Genomic DNA, 21,640 nt, shown 5'->3' with positions numbered 1-21,640 from the left:
AATAATTTTTTCAATTCCGATGATTTATGAAACAAAACCACAAAAAATATTGATGTTGCAAATCGTACAATGCTAGAATATGATCGAACAAGATGAGTCACATGACACTTTGATAGATTTGCAAGCTATAAGCAACAGCGATTCTAACGTTGACCACTATGAACAGGATTACTTGGAGATAAGAAGTACATAAAACCTATTTTAGTAAAAATGGTAACATGTTACACCTCCAATGTAATAGATATTTATTTTAGGGATCATCAACTCTCCGAAAGAACATTGATGGAACTTTCAACACTCATAAAGCTAATCAACATGACTTCACTAGTTTTAACCTGCATCCCTGCCACACCAACTGCATACCTTGCCCCTTTTTCTGCTCTCCGATAGTTCTCCTCAGAACTTTCTTTTTCTCTACTCTTGGGTGTCCTTGTTCTAGATCAGAATTCCTTAATGGGGCCTGTGGTACTCCAGCCCCAGTACTTCCCACAATCTGTTGCACCATCTCCAAAACTTCACTCATCTTGGGCCTAGACTTGGGTTGCTGCCGTAGGCATCTATTTGCCACAGAAGCAAGCTTTGTTGCAGATTTAAAAGAGTACTCACCTGCTAGCCTTGTATCCATGATTATACGGAACTTCCTGACATCAGATATGTATGGTTTGACCCATTCTAAGAGTTTCTGTTCACCTTTAGGACGGTCTATATCTATTGGTTGACGGCCTGTGAGAAGTTCATATAGGAAAACTCCATAGCTCCATATGTCACTCTTGGCAGTCAGGCGACCAGTTTGCATGTACTCAGGTGCTGCATAACCCAAAGTTCCTACAACCTGTATAATTTAATGATGGAATTAGAGAACAGCTCCAACTAGTATTTATTTAGCTAAAGAAGTCCATGGAAAATGTTTATGTAGGAATTAGAGAACAGCTCCAACTAGTATTTATTTAGCTAATTTAATTTCCTTTCTTCATTAGTAGCAGTTGCTCAGTTGACAAATGTTTTCTCCATGATATTCAGTGTGCTGCTTCCTTGCTGATCTTTGTGTCTACAAAGCTTTGTGATTCTTATGGCTGTGGCACAAACAAGATAACATATAAAAGTTAATGATAGGAAGCTCCAATTTGTCAAAACTTAAAACCAGAACTGAAGCATGGTCAGATATGGAAATGCCTTTTTACCCACTTCCTTAACTGTGGGTCAGCCAGGAAACTGGAGAGGCAACATGGGATGCTTGTGGGATCAAGCAGTGGGATTCACAGCCTTCTTTCCTTTCAAATCATGGGCAAGGATTAAAATGGGTAGAAAAGATGGCACCCAATCATATAATTCAAAACCTCCATCTATTTTAAGAATTTTCAATAGTATTAGATAATAAATTACAACCATTATCCACTTAAGTACATTTCCAGAGAGTGCAAGCAGCACTGCCTCATTTTCCTGCTTGTTTTATTAATAAAGTTTGAAAATGATGAATTTTATCATGTAACACTTGCAAAGTTTTGAAATCCCCTTTTATGTAAAGGTAGGATCACAAACAGGCAGCCATTTTATTATGTGAAGATCGTGAGATAAGGCCCTTCAAGGAAACTAGAGGACAGACAAGGTCTCTCAATAGAGAGACAATGAAAAGTATTCTGTGCGTATGATATGGCTGACTAGCGCCATAAAGGCATAATTTGAGGGACTGCAGATAGATAATTGTGACAGCATTTGGGCAACAAAAGACCAGTATGGAAACAATTTCCGATAAGGTGGATTATTTTAGGATAAAGATCGATATAGTTATGTCATTTTGGCATGTAAATTTGGTGGTTTCATACCAACATTTAAAGATGTTATGATCCATAAAGAATATAAAGATTCTGTTCCATTATTTCTTCCAAAAATCATGACTCTACCACAGCCAAATAAACATGGCCTTATGTGATAGCAGAACAATCTTTTGTCATTCAATTAATAAAAATATTATCAGGTAAGTAAACTTATGACATGCATACCAAAGCTAATGTTACTTTCAGAAAGTGCAACTTCAACAAAACATGGAAAAAGTTACTCCTACTGCATAATTTATTCCTGAACCTTTTAAAAACACGATCAAACAAATTCTTTGATTGAAGTGGTGTTCAGTTAATATTTTGTTCTTGATTGACTACCACTTTGTTGTCAAATGATGCTCTATCGCATGCCAAAAGTTCTCATGCTGTGCACAGGACACTGTTTGGACTATTTCCATCATTGGATCATTTACCTTACCATTTAGACTTACCAAACATTCCTTGAGTTAATTACTTGCTCTTATATACTATGTCATCAGGAAAAGTATGCACACAGTGCATCAGGCCTGCTAATGCATCACAACTAAGTGATCATTCCTAACCTGATAAGCATGCACATAGTTAATGGGATAGCATAATTTATCCGTAACTTCAAACAAAATCTGATTATTGAATATAACCACAAAGGCATTTGTGCACTTGTAATCATGTAGACACCAGCATGCCATCAGCCTGGTTATGGTGGTTATGGATTAGAAAATTACATTTTCTTAATTCTTTCACGTCTATCTATAAAACAAAGATAAAAGAACCACATACACAATTCAAAATATTTTTGCAAAGCATTGAAAGGAGTTGTGATGAAGCGTGAACCGTTGGCGTTTTGACATCACTTACTGCTGTTGAAACATGACTAATTCCTTCTGTCGGTCCTTGTCTAGCCAAGCCAAAGTCAGACAATTTTGCATTCCAGTCTTTATCCAAAAGAATGTTGGAGCTTTTAAAATCTCGGAATATAATCTGCCAAATAACATAAAACAATCTGATGTAATAAGTGAGATTAACATTTTTGGTAGAAATATTTGGCAAAAATGATCTTTAGGTTATATCAAAGTCTATTTTAATAGTTTCTTGAGCAAATGATAAATAAACTCAAATGTTAAAATTACTGTCTTCTGTTTTTGACAAATACAAGAAAATGTTGTCATTCAAGCAAAAAAACAACTGTCTTGTAGGCTTCAAGAACTTAGAAGAGTCAATTCAGCAGTGGCAGCTCTTGACCTGAAATATCCAGAAAGGCTCCAATCTACTTAAAGGGATAAACTATGTTCATGAAAAGATACTGGTCAAGCATGACCTGTAGGCAAGTCAGGTTGTGTCTGAATCTGAAATTATCAGACTCAATAGTAGATGTAAAGATTGATATAAAGGTTCCATTGCCACCATCATAAGTTGTGTCCTTATCTTGTTCTTCCTTGTTGAATTTTGATGGTGGTTCCATGCTAAAGATTGATGCAGGCATCCCAAAATAGAAGACCAAGTTTAGGATCTTAACAACTAGAAATCAAGAGTTGGGAGAAAGAACTATTTCCTTAACACTGATCAACATACTACTTAATGAAATTTAAAAATATGAAAACGACAAGAAAGAAATATGCTTATTGACTCTATTCTTTGTATAACAATAAAAGTGGGGTCCAATGTAAACATCTGGTCTCCAATTTTGTGCTACAGTTTTCATTTATCTAGACAAATGCAAACAAAAGGTCCAGGCGAAGTAATGGTCACCGCTGAGCAAATCTGGGGCTAAACATCATATACAAGTTATTAAAACTTGATAATACCAAAAACCACAAACTTAATATAAATGTGAATGCAAGTTGTTCGGTAGCTCCCAGTTCCTCTTTGAAGTCTCACTCTCCCTATTATATAGACATAGATAAACGGTGGAGAAAGCACAAACATAATCACTTTCTAGCCACACAAGAAGCAATGTTCAACCTATTTTTCAGAAATTGAAGTGACTCCAAGTTCTAAATTTCAGTTCTTAATTTAGCCTTAATAAGTTCATAGTTTTAAGACTTTCTCGTCTATAAAGTTTTGAACAGCAAGTACAAAACTGAAGCATAAAAATTACAAGAATCATCGCCTTATAGAAACATATCCAATTATGACAAATAAAAAGTAGAGTAACAGAATGTACAAGTTAAAAGATTAACTCACAGTTGTAAGAATCATGATGCATGATATAAAAAATCGACATGTCAACCATGCAATAAAAACTAATAGATAAGTTGAGTTGTAACCTGGAAATCCATTTGTTCATGCAAGTATGTCAATCCACGAGCAGCATCAAGAGCTACCCTTAGTCTCATGGACCAAGAAAGTATTGTCTTAAATTGACGTGACAGATGGTCCTCTACACTTCCATTTGGCATATACTCATATACCAGAAGCCGTTGTATTCCCCTTTCATCATCTTCAGCACAATAACCTATTAATTTGACAAGATTCGGATGCTCAACCACCCCAAGAACATTAACTTCATTCAACCATTCTCTGTGCCCCTACAAGGAATAGTACAATGAAGATTCCTCACCATACATATGAACACACATATAAAAGACACAAAATCATTTTCAAAAAAATTAAACTAAAAAGATCACATAAAAACAAAGAGGTCAATAAAAGGGTAGTTTTTAGTTAGTACCATTCGGTAAACAATCCGTGTCTGATATGCATGATTTTTCTTGCATAATGTAACATAGGCAGTCAACACTACGAATGAAGTGTATTGGAAAAGAGATATGGCCTCTGGGCATGCTTAAAGATACAACTTTTCTCATGTTCACTGGTCAGAAACATCATATCCTTGAAACCTCCTTCAGTCACACACAAGGTGCTGAAGTCAGAATGTTCAACAGAGATACAAACACAAAAACACTAACAAGAGGAAAAAGAATGGTATGCAGATATTTACAGCATGGTTCCTAATTTCACCGACCAGTACCTACTAGGCGATATTTACCAGTCCAAACTTGAACTAGCATGCAGAACACCACTTTCGGATGGCCAATTCATTGATTGCCAGGTACCAACCCTCCTAAACCTGGCAATAAGCCCATTTCTTTTTTTTTAATTTAACCTTTAGGGTTAAAACAACCCCCATCCCACATCCTTTCTCTCGATCTCTCTCACTCGCCTTCCTCACATCCCTTGCCGCCCCCAGCCACCTGTCTGTTGCTCATGCCACCCACCACCACTAGTCTATCAGGTATGTATCCTCCTCTTCCTGCTCCTCCTCCTTATCCTTCTCGTATATGTTGCTCATGCCACCCACCTAGTCCACACAGGCATGTATCCTCCTCCTCTTCCCCTCTTTTGATAACGCTTTAATTTGGAAATAGATTATATTTCTAACTAGCACCTTACTCTTAAGGATGACAAAATAGATTTCTTCAAATTTTACTTGCATAAAATTTCAAATGCTCTTCCTTATGTACCAAGGCAAAATTCCTTAAAAAAATCATCAAACGTTTTACTAGGAAAAGTAGAGGTTTTAAGCCTTAACTCAGCATGTTCATATATCCATATGATGTAAGTAATTCTTCAGTTTACTTCTAAATAAAATTAAACAGTTATTAAGTGAAACAAGCAATGTATAGCACATGACAATCCGCGACAGCAAGAAAATATGCAAAAAGAAACTTGCCTGCAGCCCCTTACGATTTAGTTGTTTGACAGCAATCTCGATCCTCATATTTGGATATTTGAAGCTCTTAATTGTTCCCCTGTAAACACATCCAAACCCACCTTCCCCAACCATCAGTGACCTGCTAAAGTTCCTTGTGGCATTCCTTAGTTCCGAAAATGTGAAAACCCTGAGATTGCTTGGTATCTGGGAGAAGCTAGGGTACAGTGACCTTCCCATGGAATCAGCACCAATACTGGAAACATCCCCAGTGTTAAACTCAGGTCCTGATCTTCTCACATTACATTCAGTTGATGTTGTACTGTTGGACCGAACTGATGCAGAAAATCTTGTTTGGAGCTCCGCCTTGGATGCTCCATTTAGGAATGGGAAACACTTCATTTCCCAAATGTAAAAAACCTAAAATTGGTTGGTAGATATTTAATATTAGCTAAAGAAGATTTGAATCTTAGATCTACTCTGTTCAATCAACAATAAAGTCCATTTTTCAAAACCCTAAATGAAGGGAAGAAGACCAACTAATATTTTTAATTTCAAGTTATATTTCAGTACAAAGATAAACTAAGTAGAATTAGTGACACCATCCCAAATACATGCTTCCCTGGATGCTGGTTTTCTTCCCAAGGAGAAACATTACACGGGAAGTTTCCTCTTTTAGTCCTAACGAAAATGGATTCCTGCAACCCACTTTGGCTCCCATACAAGGACATCTTTGTAAGCAGCAAAAGAACAAAAACCTGTTCCTTGTGACATTAAAACACCTTTCATTCATATTATCACACGGAGGAATAAGAAACGATTGTATAAAAAAGGAACAATTCTTTAAAATTCCATCTTCTCTGACTCGCTACAAATTCTTTGACCAGACAACTCTACTCACTACAATTTAAACCCAAGGAACCTATAAACGAATTAAAACGAAACAAAATTCGTTCCTTTTTATCCACAATCGAACTAAATATTGCGATTTTGACTATCCACCAGGAACCAGTCTAAACAGTCCTCAAAATCGAATTGCTCCACCAAAGAGCAAAGCCTAGATACAATCATAACAAAGGTCAAACCCAAATTCAAGGGATAAACAACTTTCAATTCTCAAACAAGGCTTCTCCGAATTCAAACTCATCTCACCTTTCTCGATTGTCAAACCAAGAAACCGTCGAATCGGAAGAAAACACTTAGTCGAAGTGGGTAGATCTTCCCGAGAAGAGAGTAACTCAAAGGATCCCCAACGAGCGACGACGAGAACCCATGCCGGAACAAAGACCACCGCGATCGCAAGCAAAAAGAGATGCACAGAACAGAGGTTTCCACTCCCCCACCAAAGACCACCTCTCCCAGAGAGAGGGAGTTTCTTGAGAAAGAGAGAAAGAGAGAGAGAGGTGAGGCAACCGGTGACAGCAAAAGCAAAGTTTAGTAAGCAAGGTTGGTAAGGAGGAAGCACAGAATTAATTGATACTACAAGGAAGAGGAAGCACGATAGCCGTCCGATGAAAGGGTTAGCCACCAGCTCGATGGATCAACACCGTTGATACCTGATGGAGACGTTCGTCGAGGTGGACCGCGAAGCCGCGCAGCGCAAAGCGACGCCACGCACCGTGCTCTCCACTTGGTTGACGGACGGTGGGCTTAAGCCGAGGATGCCACACTGGCCGTCCATCTGGAGGCTCCTCGATCTGAACGTCCAGGTGGCGTACGCTACCCGGCCGGGGAGCACACCATGGACTGAGATGGGTCGATTCCGTTGGCTGCTGCGTAACGGGCCCCGCAGGTTGGACGTCGGTCGACGCAGGTAATTTTGAAGCGCGGCTCGGTGGTTTTCTGATTGAAGCTGTGACATGAGCCGTGGCATGTACGGTCAACGTACGAGGTTTTGAAGCGCGTCTCGGTTATTTCGTTGGTTTTCTGATCGAAGGTGTGACATCAGTCGTCGTATGTTTGGTCAACGGAGGAGGTTATGAAGCGCGTCTCGGTTATTTCGTTGGTTTTCTGATTGAAGGTGTGACATGAGTCGTGGTCACTGCGAAGCAGATCGGCCCAATGGGCTTATCCTAAAAAAATACAACATTCTTATTAACATGAGATAACAGAGAAGGTGAGAGAGTCGCAACAACAAATAACGCGATGATTACTACACTGGGACGGTCCTGTTGGGTCCGGCCGCCACCTGTTCCTCGCCTTCGGTCTCGCCGGACATCTCCTCGAGCGACTTGCCTTTCGATTCCGGGACCAGGAAGGAACAAGCGAGCCCAAGGAAGCTGCAGCCGGCGAGCAGGAAGAGCGAGTTCCTCACCCCGATGCCGGCCCGGTAGCCGCGGTCGGCCTTGGCCGGGTCCTGGTTCTGCGCCAAGTACAGGAAGCCGAAGGAACCCACGATCGCGCCCAGCTTCCCGGAAGCCGCCGATAAGCCGTGGCACGTCGACCGGAGCCGCGCGGGGAAGATCTCCGCCGGGACGATGAAGGTGGTGCTGTTGGGCCCGAAATTGGCGAAGAAGAACGTGAATGCGTACAAGACTATGAAGCCGATGTGGTTTCCCTTGGTGGTCCAGTGGTGGTAGGGGATGGCCAGGCCGAGCATGAACGCTGTCATCATGAAGAAGCCGAGGACTTGGATCGTGAAGCGGCCGATGACGTCGATGAGCGCGACCGTGAACCAGTAACCGGGCACCGTGCCGCAGAGGGCAATGAGGGTCTGCGCCCGGGCAATTCGGAAGACCTCCTCGAGCGCGTTCATGGTGGCGGGCTTGGGAATCCATCCGATGGCGCTGAAGATGTCCTTCTGGAACAGGTTCTGGCTGTAGAAGGCACTGTCGAGGAGGAACCAGGTGGTGGTGGTGCCGAGCAGGTGGAGGCCATGGCGGCGGAGGAACTCCTTCGAGAAGAGGCCAAACGTGTTCGTCGGCGCCTTGGCGATTTGCTCCACCGTCGACTGCTCCTCCTCGATCTCGACCTGGAGTACCTTGGACATGTCCGACGCCGCCTGCTTCGCGTCCTTCGCGACGAGGGCGGTGTATCGCGCCGTCTCGGGCATCTTCAGCCGCCAGTAGTAGGTCAGCGCCGCCGGTAAGGATCCGAACATGAGGATCAATCGCCACACGTAGTCCGCCTCGGGGACGGTCGAGCCCGCAGGGTCGACGGCGTAGGGAGGAGCCTGGAACCTGTTCTTGAACGCGGTGGAGACCGCGATGGTCACCATCCCGCCGGCGAGGATGCCGAGGCCCTGCATGGCGAAGACGGCGGCGATGAACGCACCGCGGGTCTTCTTATTGGCGTACTCCGACATGATGGTGGCGGAGAGAGGGTAGTCGCCGCCGATGCCAAAGCCGAGCCAGAAGCGGAAGAAGCAGAGGGTGGCCATTACGCCCTTGGGGGAGTGGCCGAAGGAGAGCCCAGAGGCGACGGAGCAGAGGACCATGAGCATGAGGGTCATGCCATAGACGCGCTTGCGGCCCAGCTTGTCGCCCAACCAGCCAAAGAAGAGCTGACCGGAGAGGGTGCCGACGAAGGCGACGCCGTTGACGGCGGAGGAGACCTGGGGAGGGAGGATACCAGGGGTGGGCGAGCCGTCGACGTGGTAGTAGATGCGGCCGAGGAGCTTGGTGACGAGGGAGATGCAGAAGAGGTCGTAGGCGTCGGTGAAAAAGCCCATGCCGGAGATGACGATGGCAGTGAAGTGGTACCACTGCGTCTTGGCGGCGTCGAGCGCGCTGAGGACTTGGAGCTGCTGCGCCATGCTCACTCTACTGCTCTCCTATCACTTGTATCAACTCACTCCGTGAAGTCATGCACCAACTCAGATCACAATAGCATCTTAAAGAAGGTCAATATGAACTGCTTGATTCATATATGCAGATGCAATCGTTGAACCCATGAAGCAAGTAGTCGAGGGAAAGAAGAAAACACACAGAATTTTGCTGAGAAACAGAGGAGATCACTATTTGACACAGAAAACCTTGGTGATAAAGACCATTTAGTCTCGTGTTTGATTGAGAAATAAGAAAAAAGATTAAATCATACGATATACTCATTGATAAAGTATGATACAGAGGGCAGATTAACTCATTGAGGGAAAGGGAGGAATGGTAAGATCATAATAAAGTCATTCACATTGAAATAAGAAAATCCAGTACTCATAAGTTCATCGAATCTTATCTATAATCACACATACAACCTCTCTCTCTCTCTCTCTCTCTCTCTCTCTCTCTCAAGAAAGAGAAAGAACAGCTCAAACAAAATCCCTAATGCCGAACGATCACCAATCAAAATCTCAGCAAAGCAGCCACAGAACGAGAACAAGTTCAAGTACCTTGTGATCCGGAGGAGGAAGGCGAACAGAAGCGGAGAGGAGGATTCGAGACACAAGTGGAGGAGGCGAGAAAGGAAGATGGAGGCAGACTGGGATTTATGGAAGAGCCAGTGGGGTACGCGAGCGAGGGTGGAGAAGCAGAATCTTAGGGGCGAATATTCTGAGGATCCGAAAGAGTCTAACGGCGGCCCCAGGTCTTGGTCGGCCGTCATATCTTGCGTTGGCTGCGTACAGAAACGGTTACGCCCCCCTACAACCCAGCGCCGATCCTTTGACGGTCGCAGTTTTCACGGACACAGCTTTCGCTGTTCATCTCTCTCTCTCTCTCGATCTCTCTCTGTAGTTTTGCGTTCAATCTTCTGCAACACTAATGGTGATTCCCTTTTAGCTTCTGGACACAATGATCAATATTTTGAAATAGACAAGAACAATAATCACTCATGTTGCATTGTTAAAAATAGTCAATATTTTCTACCAAAACACAAAAATACTATCACGATTATTGCATCGACTTTTCACCAGTTTAAAGCAAGCAAACAATAGTCAATCAGAAGTAAGAATCCTAATTTTCTTCATACGAGGGGTTCCATTGCCAACAGATCAACTTTCTATATGGGTGTTGATGGCTGACAAAGCTACCAAAAATAAGATCTGAAGACTGCTCAACGCAAAGGATGGTGATAAAGCCACAAGAAACATTGCAATCAAAGAGAGCAGCAATTCAACACAAGAAAAGCACCCAAAGAAAGATCAGATATACTGTTATCTGGCCATGCCATTGTATCACTCATCAAATTGTTTCCGTATCAGAATTCTGGTACACACGGCTGGAGGATCTAACGAACTATTATTTTGAAAATTATTATACAGACTTGGTTATTAAAACAATGAACTATTATTCATTGCACAGCAGACAACAGGACCGAATTAAAATTCATGTCACATAAGATAGAAACTGAATTCTAGTAAGTATACATACAGCTACATGCCGTCGCTCCTCGTAGATACAAATACAAAAACATGAGTGGCATCGTCCTTCTAAAAGCACTGGTCATTGTAACAGCATGCCGCATAGGTATACCGTGACTAGCGAGTCTCATGCGTGGCACCAAGGAAAAGCTGATCACAGAATACAACAATGTGATGAGAGGACAGAACTGATGAGAGCAATTTCTAAAAGAAGCCTAACACCACAAGATAGTACGGTACAAGAAAATATTATGCAGAAGATCAAATGACCGACAAATTTGTGTTTCTAGTCAAATTTCCATTTGACATTCCAGATAATGAGATAATTGGATAACTGTGATGTGGGTTGTGCCAGGTCTTTGAGAGAGCAGAAAACTCTTTTTTTACTTATATGAATCAATTTACTGCAAAAATTTTAAGATAATGGAAGTAAGAAAAATCCCATAAGTCTACTATGGCATTTATTGACTGAGCAGTCCTTCCAGTTTGGATAAATCTTTGATTCCTTGACCTCCATCAATTTCTCGGCATCTTATTTGGCAATCAAACACAGAAAAACAAGATATCTCAAACTTGAACTTTTGACAATAGTGAAGAAAGCAGAGGGGTAAAGCTCTCAAAATCTCCTGGCATACACTGATAAAGCTTTGACATGTAACGGCAAAACGAAAAAGAAAAAGAAATAAAATTAAGGTCTTAAATCTTTTAAAATTCACGGCATGTACTTCTAGAAGTTTGGCTAGATCGAACACTGCAATCCTCAGTTGATATAGGGATGAGATGTGAACTGTCTCTATAATTGTGATCGCGCTTAGGTTGATTCTCAGATTGAGTAAACTGAACTAATATGTGAAGAAGCCAAGTCTGAACAAAAACAGGGTTTGAAATTAAGTTCATGATCAACCTTTGTGTAGGCTAGAGATATGATCTATATTAGTCAATATTATACATAGACTAGATAACATGCACGTGAGTTTCATGTTAAATATGATTGGAAAATGATGCACATAACATCAGATGATTATACAAATAGAAACATGTTTAGAAAGTTAAACATGACAACTCTTCAATTTTGAACCAAACTAGTGGCCAATGTTCAACAAGGCTCGAGTAAAGTCTAACCCTGCTGAAGAATACATTTGCCAAGATGGTCAGGCTCAACCACTGTAACAAGCCAAGCTAATGAAAATGAAATTAAAAATGCAGGGTCAACATGGAACAGGCTAACTACATGTTATATAGCAGTGGATAAGATTCATGTTCAAAAAGATGATAACAGAAAACACAAGTACATGCAGCAATGATTATTATAGTTGTTCTTTGGAGCAATTGATTAACAAAGGTGCACCATATGGTTACAAAACCAAGTAGACAGATTAGACTTCAGATACAGGGAGATTTGAAACTAGAGAAGAGAGAAAATAGAGCAGAAGGTAGGTCAAAAGAATAAAGAATGAGAACCCCATGAGTGAAAAGAAGAATATGTACTAGCCAAGGAAACTTGTATTCACAAATCAAAACTCATCATACAACACAACCAATCAACCTTTTCCTACATGTGTTGGCAAAACAAAAAAGAAAACCTTTTTCCTACATGTGCATCTCTTATTCACAGACTTGACAGAACTTCTAAACTGCAACCAGGATTTGATGTATATGTATATGAATAAATGTATATGTATATGTATATGTATATGTATGTATGTACGTATGACTTTATTTGAAAGTTCATAATATGAGAAAATTCCATCAAGCAGGCATCTATAACAGATATCATATACACTGAATAACTTCCCTGACCCATACACTAAAAACGGGACTCAAAATTACCAAGAGAACTAAAAGCATTATCTTTTCTCTAAAGCAACCAATAAAGAGGATGATGAAATTTCACTGAAAATTCTCAAAAAGAGAAAATACAATTGAAAATCAGATCTCACATTATTAGGACACGACTAAGAATAACTTGAACCTACATAAGCATATCTTGGGTCACTTAGGCTTGCAATTAATATCAAACTGAGCTTAAACAAATCTGGGCTTGATGTTAGGGCTTCATCATTATGGCAATAACCACAGCTAACACACATGCTGGTGAATTTTATACATTCTGTATCCATTCGGGAATGATATATATAAAAAATCAAACATCTTAGACTTTGGTGTCAGTTTTTTAGCTTGAAATATCAGCAACCTGTTAAGTAATAAAATATACAAAGTAGAAAAAGGTAAAGGCAAAATGTATAGAGTTTGTATACTTTGGGTACACTATATGAACCACATTTGTTCAGGCACTCCAAGAATGTCAGTACCTACCTTGACTGCTGGTGCAGGTGTTTCAGATTTTTAGATCTAGACTTCAAAAATGGAAACCTTTTGTCCTCTCTGAAGACTGCAGTATCCGGAAGGAGCACATTAGGGTATCATCTACGTTCATCATTGCACCAGCATTGTCAAATTCGCCACAGTAATTTGGTGCAGAGAAAATGGTTACAAGTTGCTTGTCACTAAAGAACTCATATCCATCTTCAACAACCTAAAAAGAAAAGCAGCAATATTGACCAAAAATAGGGCATTCTGCTCAGCAAGACAATATGCAGAGACAAAGGTAATTATTTATAACCTGATGACCACGGCAGATAAGATCCAGATCATTCTTTTCAAGGAACTCAGACAGCTTATCGGGGCCAAAAGTAAAAGAAACACCTCTGTCATTCATTCCCCAACCCAGAATATCTTTGTTAGGATCCGACCAGAGAAGATCACATAGCAGACCACTGTCTGGCACATCAACAGGGCGTGTAATGTTTTGAATTTGTTCCAAACTTGTTAAACTAGGAGAAAGACCACCATGAATGCAGAGAATTTTTTCATCAATAAGAGCAGCTACAGGTAGGCAATTAAAGCAATCTGTGAATACTTTCCATAACTTCACACTATATTTCCGTTTGCATTCATCATAGAAGCCATATATACGGTTGATAGAAGCACATTCATGGTTTCCCCTCAGGAGAAAGAAGTTCTCAGGATACTTGATTTTATATGCCAAGAGAAGGCATATAGTTTCAAGGCTTTGTTTTCCTCGATCTACGTAGTCACCCAAGAAAAGATAATTGGAAGCAGGTGGAAATCCTCCAAGCTCAAAAAGCCTCAGTAGATCAGAATATTGGCCATGAATATCACCTGAGGCCATGAGAAAGCACAAGGTCAGATGCTCTAAACAGTCAAATTTACCAAGTCAATAAGGTATATTCAGAATTCAGAAATTCAGCAAACCAAACTTGATTGTATTTTTTTATTCTGTTTGCACTACTTTCCTGCACTGATTCCCTTCTTTGTTCTGGTCTGACTTTCTTCACTGCACATATATTACAAGTAGTATAATGTTTATTGCACGTTATCCAATATAACAGAAGACCAGAAACATGACACCATGAACCTTTTGCCTTTATTCATTTTTGGTAATTCATTCATGATGAATATAATTCAATGTGGAACGCATGAACAAAGGCAATCCTAAGACCATAATTCTGCAATCCGTCCATGACATAAATACATTTTGTTTGCATGTATTGTTTTAATTCATGTCAGAGGATCCCCATCCTCCCTATCCATCGCTAAACTAATATCCATCTTTACCAGTATAGAGCTACCTTCTTTGTTCCTAACTTATACCTGCAGGTTGCAACTTGCCAATAACCGTATGTGCTTCTTTAATGATAAATTGGTTGCAACATTTCTTTTTCATACAATGCAACAACTATATGCATACCAGCAAAGAGAGTATTTCACCGTAACTAATCGGAAGCACTTACCACTATTGAGAGGTGCTGACTAGCCCACAAGACATACAAACAAAATATCTTACCATTGAATCACTCAAGATAAGCTGCAATTTTTTTCAGGTAAAAATGGAGACAATTTAAAAGTTTATATGCAAAATTGAGTGAACTCTATCAGCCAATAATACTAAGTCATGCACCTAACTAGTTAATAAAATTGAAATAAGACTCTAAAACAACTAATTTCTGATTAAGCAAAATTGCTGAAGGATGAAAATTTATGAATTACGATTGAGGATGTCTTAAATAAGTGAAGCCGAAAATAGAATCGTAAAACATACACACTTGTCATACCGCTAATATTACTCGAACAGAGTAACTAGCACAACTAAAACATATGCAACTTATATCGATTCTTAGGGGAAAAAAGATAAATAATAATTAATTACACAGCCCAAAAAAATCTCAAAACTTCACCTAACAAATAATCGGTACGAACACCCAAAAACTAATTTTTCACATGTGAAAAGGGAGGAAAGAAAGGAACCTAGCAATTACCGCAGATCTTGATGGGCACGTCGATCTCAAGAAGATTAGGCTGCCGCAAGAAGATCTCCTTGGACACGGCGCAGAGTTGCCGGATCTCCGATTCCTTCAGATGCGCCTTCTTCCCGGGCTTACGCTCCTTCACCTCCAGCAGCCGCCCTATGATATCATCCAGCAGAATACGATCCATCCGGCTCGATCCTTCGCCGAAAAGCTTCAGAGAGAGAAAAAGGACAGGGAAGAAACCGAATTAAAGGAGAGGGTGATCACGATGACTGCACGAGCGCCGAGGACGGGAGCGAGGGAGAAGATGGCGATCCTTTTTCTTCTGTTCACGGAAAACCACCTAAAAGCGCGATCTTTGCGATCATTCCTCTCTATTACTCCCTCGATCGCAAAAAGGAGATCCTCTCCTCCCCCTTTTGAGGCGACCGAACGCAAGAGACGACTTCAGTATTAGTTTCGCAGCGCGAGTTGAATTAAGGGCGATAAAGACGTACGTGAAGGCCTCGTCTTCGAGCCCTGATCGCCTGTTCCCATCTATTCATGGTGCACGAAATCAATCACGTTAGAATGATACCTGCGATAAATGACGTCATAGTGTGGGGGGGGGGGTTTGATGGCTTGTTATTCGTTAGAAAAGTGTTTCCTGCCTCGTAAGTGTAGCAAAAATCTCACCGGAGACGATGCGTGGATTCTTATATCCGATGGCTGAAGTTTCTGACCGTACACGGAGAATTTTGCGATTTTTATGAAAATTTTCTCTCTTTTTTTGGCTTTTTATGAACCCTTATTTTTAGTATTTATTTGGTGACATTATTTTTTTATATCCTAAATATCTCTCGTTGATCACAATTTGATATAATAGAGTGGAACTATGACAAGATGAAATCAATGGGGCCTTTACTAAGGGAAAAAAGATGATAATGACGAGCCAAACCAAAAGAAAAATCAAACGATGGGATGGAAGCCATTTATCAAAAAAGAAAAAGGCATTGATGAAAAATATTTAGGATATTAGAGAAAATTAAATACATCAAATAAAAAAAATAGATATTTTATGAGAAAAATCTAATTTTCTTTAACCAATAATTTTATATTAAGAAAATATCAATAATATCCCAAGGGGATGGTCAATAATTTCAGAAAATTTAATTGGCACATACTGAAATCAATTTTTACTTATAACATAGACAATACTTAGTTTTAACCTTAAAGTTACGTACAATTTGAAAGCTCAAATAATTTTGGAATCGAGTTTGACTTTACGGTAAATTAATGATTAAGTAAAGCCGATAATTTAGATAAATTGATGATTAAGATAAAACAGCAAAAATATCAATTAGTGAAACAACATTATAGTAATTCACCAATGGAATTTAGCATCATGGGTATCACATATTTGTTGTTGAAGGACTATCTATAAAACATTAGCATCAAGGGTATCATATTCTAAGAACTATATGAAATATTAGACATGTTTGTAGGGATAAACGGAAGTTTTCTCAATATAGTGTTGAAAAGATAGATGTTAAGACGATACATAAAGCCACATTTATATCGCAGACCCAAACCCACACACAAAACAATCGATGTATTGCGGTTCAAACATGACTTGCGATCGACGAGTGCGAGGCTTTTGGATTCATCGAACCACTAAAATCGAAGGTTGAGAACAATAAACAATTTAATCATTATGCGGATTAGATCAAGTGTGTAATTATTTTGTCATGATTTAGTCACAACATGTTTTTTTATGTGTTTATCTTTCTTCTTCCCATGGATCGCATGTGTTCTCGTACAACATACAAGTTGTCTCCATGTATGATTAATCCTCTTTTATATGCCCATCATTATCATCCCCTTACTAATCAGTATTATTATTTTTTATTGGTTTGGACTTAAGAGAGTCAAATTAGGGCATATTAAACATGCCACATCAGTGTAATGCATAAAGAAAGTACTGAGTATGGAACTAAATTTAAACTCTTAAGCTAGTTATGAGTAATGATCTCACCAAAGACACCACCACTGCCATAGTGTTTTGCAACAATGACCGAAGAGAGAGATACGAGATAAGAATGTTTTTGTCATCGTCCTAAAGTGAGATACGAGATGCAAATGTTTTTTTCGTTCTCGAACTGAAGCAGGATAGGTAGGAGACACTGAAATTTTACCTCCTTTTCCTCTCTAAATGTCACAATGCTCGACATGATAGCTGTAGTTGGATTATCAAATAATATTTCATGCACCATATGATCACACTGTATGTACGTATGTAAACGAGATTAGGGTCGATAAAATGCATTGGTCCATCAAGCCCGGTCCAACATTTAACTTCAAAGTAACAGGTCAACGGCCCCTGAACTTTGACCTGGTCATGTTGACCATGTGGACTCATCAAACACCATGTCGAGTCGCCAGATAACTCACGTTCCAGGCAGCTTCTTTTCGTCCACACCATTTCTGACCAACACATTTGGATAGGCTGCTGTTCAAATTATATATCTCTGCAGACACATGCTTGTTTCAGCCAATACATGTCCAGTTCTCTTCTGGAAAGAATGGATAAAGAAAGGAAGATAAAACCTTGCGTTTACCGCAAAAGAAGTTTGAGTTTTACCAGAATCATGAACCAAGAGCTTGATCATGAGAAGGAACAAGTGCACCGAGGTATCTGACGAGGTCTCACGACAATGGCCACTGTAAAAGAACCTGAAGGCCACACTAAAATAAGGAGTTGCTGTCCGTCCATGTACCCATGTATCGGCACACCTTTGTCGATCAACTCGATGAAAAGAATAAACCGTTATTCTTTACAGTATATATTCGATGTTGGATTGTGAAATAGATCTCGTTTGGTGAACCAGAATTTATTAGTCTGTGACAGTTATCAGATCAGCTTTTGTGGGATTATATTATAAGCTGCACAGTGCTTGAGCTGTCTAACTAATCCATTTTTTAGATAAGCTCCTTTAAGAAGCATTAAATATATTATCCTCCAATAATTATATGCCACAAGATGCCATTTGTGGTAGTGAGAAATGAGTTCATGAAATGTAATGTAGGGTTGGAAGGATGCTGACATGGGCACCAGATATGGTATGCGTAAGAATCCTCCCGTAAAGGAGGCTTCGTATGTGAGGGGATGAACAGTGGCTGGTGATCGATATGATGTGAAGAGAGCAAAGGCGTCGTGCTCAACTTTCCCGTGGATTCAATGGATCTGAAACAGACATGTACATCTTTTCTTACATCGTTTTCGGGGCCCGCATAATAATGCAGCACTGCTTATCTGATGGGGGCTTTCGATAGAGAGAGAGAGAGAGAGGGAGGGAGAGGGGAAGAAGAATAAAAAATGGTGAGGGGGAGCTGGATCCGAGTTTCATGGAGTGTGGCTGTAGGTTGAGCAGGTGATTGGATTCTCCAATTATGGAGGAGGAAATGATGAGGTCCTCCGGGCGTGAGATGGCAGCGGTGGAGAGCAGGAGAAGGGTTACCATGGTTTTGAAGGCTCCGATACACTGAGGAGCTCCTCCAAGTAGTCTGCGCCGAGGTCTTCCAGTTCCAGAACATTCGGTATCCTGGTCGGCGCCACCTTGTCCTTTATGCTCGATGACCGCCGTCTTCTCAGGGAGTGCTTCTTCTTGAGAGCCATCACCGGGGAGCAGTCGTCCTTGCCCCACTCCAGCTCCCGCAGCGACGCCTGCACCCGCTCCACCGGGAAATTGAGCACCGCGAGCTGCCCCCGCATGGACAGCGCCGCCTGGTCGTAGGCCAGCGCGGCGGCCTCCGCGGTGTCGAACGTGCCCAACCACACCCGAATCCCGTTCCGGGTCGAGTCCCTGATCTCCGCCGCGAACTTGCCCCACGGCCGCTTCCGGACGCCGCGGTAGCACCGATCTTCCGGCGTCCGCCGCCGCAGCAGCCCTTCCTCGTCCCTGCTCTTCGACTCGGCCTCCCCGTCCCTGGCCTCGTCGGGCCTGGGGGCGGTGGCCTCCGCCAGCATGTCGAACAGGACCATCTCGTCGCTGTCGTTGACGTTGAAGGGGAGGGAGTCCGGCGACCGGCCGGAGGATTCCGACGAGAACTCGTCGTGGCTCCGACAGTGGAGATTGGAAGGATCCATGAGATGCACGCCTGGGTCGCGGGGTTCGCTATCGAGCGTGAGAAAGCGCAGGGGCGGGGAAGATATATACCGGAGAGGGTCGAAGAGACATGGAAGGGATGAGGCAAAGAGAGCGAGGCAAGTCTGACCGAGGCTGGCACAAAGGACGGGGGCGCGGGGATTTTTATTGTTGGCTTCATGAGGGGCGGGGCCGGGCGTGCTCGGGGCGCTCACGTGGGCAGCTGACGTACGGCGGCGAGATGAGACAAAATAGGGCGACGTCACCAACCCGGCCCGCGCCCGGCCGCTGGGCGGGATCAAGTACAATCCCAGCGGTCGATGATCGCATCCAACGGCCACGGGCGGGTCCGATTTGCGTGCACGATAACGATGTCGTCATTCGTTGCCTGCCCGGGCCTACGTGTAGGGCACCCACGCTTTTGATTGGTCCTCCACGGGGGTCCCGACTCTCGCCGCCAATGGGAAGATGCTATTTTTTACCAACCCTAGTTATTGTTGCTGTTGTTATTAGAGTCCGACCTTTAAATCCCGTCATTAATTTGAGGTGAATGATGCACTTTGGGTCTGAGTGAGTACGATTTGGCGGCATATGTATTTCGTTGACACCTTTTCCAGTGGGACATCTGAGCTCTCACAAAAGTTGGCCACCCCAACACCCGTCCAAGTGGGCAGTTGAATATATAGACCTAATTATTAGCCTATTAATGATTAAAAATCTAACTTTTTTGTAATAGAAATTAAAGATGCGGCATCCGGGAATTCATTGTTGTGGGGCTCTCATGTTTGAACCCACGACAATGTCATCGAATTGACCAACTTTGGGATCAGTTTTATAGGAAGAGAGGTTGAATTTACAAGGTAAAACTGAGTTATAGCTGACGATCACTTTTGTTCATGAGAGATGCACTAAGTTGGACGTGTGCCTCCATTGACTTGTCATTTGGTTCAGACAATTACTTGGTCACAGCTTCAACGCAGTCATAGTAAGTCGATACTTCATACCAATTATTAACACCACATGAGGAGCACGCAGTGAACTTTGTTTTCTCCAGAGATGTGGCAGAGCCAGGAGAACTGATCTAAGTATTACGATTCATATGATGTCGATGCATCGAGTTTAAATGTGTAACTTGGAATTCCTTTGGAGGTTCATATTCTGGTATTGGGAGGGAGTACATGAGAACAGCACGCTACCAACCGTCCTTCTCTTATCCACGCATGAAATGGACAGGGATTAGTTTAATCTGGACCAACGTTGATTGCTGATGAGAAGGCGACAAAGTGAGCCTCGCGTTGGCTGACATCACAAAAAGAAGTAGTATAATAAGAAGAAGAATATAGGAGGAGGGAATTCTACTTGGGGACGTGAAACTTTGAACGCCGTCCTCTTTCAAGGGAAGCTTGCTTGCCGTGAAGCTTCTGCTGTCATCTTCTTCCACTGTTGATATGCGGTGGGAGGGTGTTGATTCTTCCTTGGGTGCTGTAGCAAGTACTCTCTTATCAGGATTGGGTTGTGATGGATAAATCGAGCAAAGTCCGATTAGCCACTGTTGAGGTTTGTCAGGTTGCATGAGGGAGTACGTAGGTGTCAACAGCAACTTCGCATTCCCGTCATGTCCATGCCTACTGGATCGGACTTGGACAGCTCCAATACAAACACCAGGAGACAGAGATGGAGTCAACTACTGCAAAGTTGTCATCTCTTTAACAGGATGTGCTCAGGAACGACCGAAGCAATAAACTGCACACTTATTGAGCTCCACCCATGGTCTTCACATGCATGAATCAAAAGCAGCTTCAGTCGTCCTCACACGTGATCGGCACTCTCGAAAGGTAAAAACTCAACGATGAGTTCCACTGTAGCTCACATCTCGTACAAGTTTGATCTTAAAAGAAGAGGGGTGTTGATGTGACCATGCTACTTGCAAGGCTAAACATAGGCAATGGAGACTCCCATTTGATGACTAGCAATCTGATTCCACGTTTTCGGCTCAACAAGCAAGTCAAAGCAAAAGAGAAAAAAGTATAGCAATATGCATATATAAAAGGAGAAATGGTAGGCTATGCCATGCACAATAACCGGCAAAAATGCCCCCACTGAAGCTTCATTTCGATTAATCTTTGCCAATATTGATTGACATTTTAACAAGTTATATCCCAAGTATGTTGGACCCAACGGCTGTCCTTTCCCCTCATAATCCTCTCACGCAAAACAGGTGGTGGGAACAACATGACTTTGTCGATCACCACGACTGTAGAGAACGCAAAGTAGATCTGATGAAAAGGATCGAATAATGCGAACGTGCACTAAGCATGAAAGCTTTAGTTACAGAAAAAGAAAAGGACATAATATCTTCCGGAAAGATCTCAGCATAATATCTACATCCACATTAATCACTGCTCGATCAGTCTAATCTA

General features: G+C 41.8%; 4 protein-coding genes across 4 annotated transcripts; all 4 read right to left on the bottom strand.

The window, feature by feature from the left end:
* Positions 1 to 80: 80 nt before the first annotated feature.
* Positions 81 to 6,908, bottom strand: LOC103971679 (serine/threonine-protein kinase PCRK1). Its single transcript, XM_009385766.2, has 5 exons — positions 6,622 to 6,908; positions 5,491 to 5,889; positions 4,085 to 4,345; positions 2,676 to 2,798; positions 81 to 832 (listed from the first exon to the last, which is right to left on the bottom strand). The coding sequence occupies exons 2-5, from the start codon at positions 5,869 to 5,871 to the stop codon at positions 311 to 313; spliced, it is 1,287 nt and encodes a 428-aa protein (XP_009384041.2). The 5' UTR covers positions 5,872 to 5,889; positions 6,622 to 6,908; the 3' UTR covers positions 81 to 310.
* A 634-nt stretch (positions 6,909 to 7,542) lies between these two features.
* LOC135605382 (probable inorganic phosphate transporter 1-8) lies at positions 7,543 to 9,868 on the bottom strand. Its single transcript, XM_065095409.1, has 2 exons — positions 9,797 to 9,868; positions 7,543 to 9,241 (listed from the first exon to the last, which is right to left on the bottom strand). Exon 2 carries the CDS (start codon positions 9,221 to 9,223, stop codon positions 7,622 to 7,624), a length of 1,602 nt encoding a protein of 533 aa, XP_064951481.1. The 5' UTR covers positions 9,224 to 9,241; positions 9,797 to 9,868; the 3' UTR covers positions 7,543 to 7,621.
* Positions 9,869 to 10,553: 685 nt separating this feature from the next.
* On the bottom strand, positions 10,554 to 15,566 carry LOC135605384 (serine/threonine-protein phosphatase PP1-like). Its single transcript, XM_065095412.1, has 4 exons — positions 15,106 to 15,566; positions 13,389 to 13,948; positions 13,082 to 13,301; positions 10,554 to 10,915 (listed from the first exon to the last, which is right to left on the bottom strand). The coding sequence occupies exons 1-3, from the start codon at positions 15,281 to 15,283 to the stop codon at positions 13,125 to 13,127; spliced, it is 915 nt and encodes a 304-aa protein (XP_064951484.1). The 5' UTR covers positions 15,284 to 15,566; the 3' UTR covers positions 10,554 to 10,915; positions 13,082 to 13,124.
* Positions 15,567 to 18,287: 2,721 nt separating this feature from the next.
* Positions 18,288 to 19,378, bottom strand: LOC135605385 (ethylene-response factor C3-like). The gene has a single exon (XM_065095413.1). The coding sequence runs from the start codon at positions 19,220 to 19,222 to the stop codon at positions 18,590 to 18,592; it is 633 nt and encodes a 210-aa protein (XP_064951485.1). The 5' UTR covers positions 19,223 to 19,378; the 3' UTR covers positions 18,288 to 18,589.
* Positions 19,379 to 21,640: the final 2,262 nt, after the last annotated feature.

The sequence above is a fragment of the Musa acuminata genome, chromosome BXJ2-2 (genome assembly GCF_036884655.1).
Source record: "Musa acuminata AAA Group cultivar baxijiao chromosome BXJ2-2, Cavendish_Baxijiao_AAA, whole genome shotgun sequence".
In the NCBI taxonomy this organism is placed as follows: Eukaryota; Viridiplantae; Streptophyta; class Magnoliopsida; order Zingiberales; family Musaceae; genus Musa; species Musa acuminata.
This window is presented reverse-complemented; position numbering and strand designations above follow the sequence as displayed.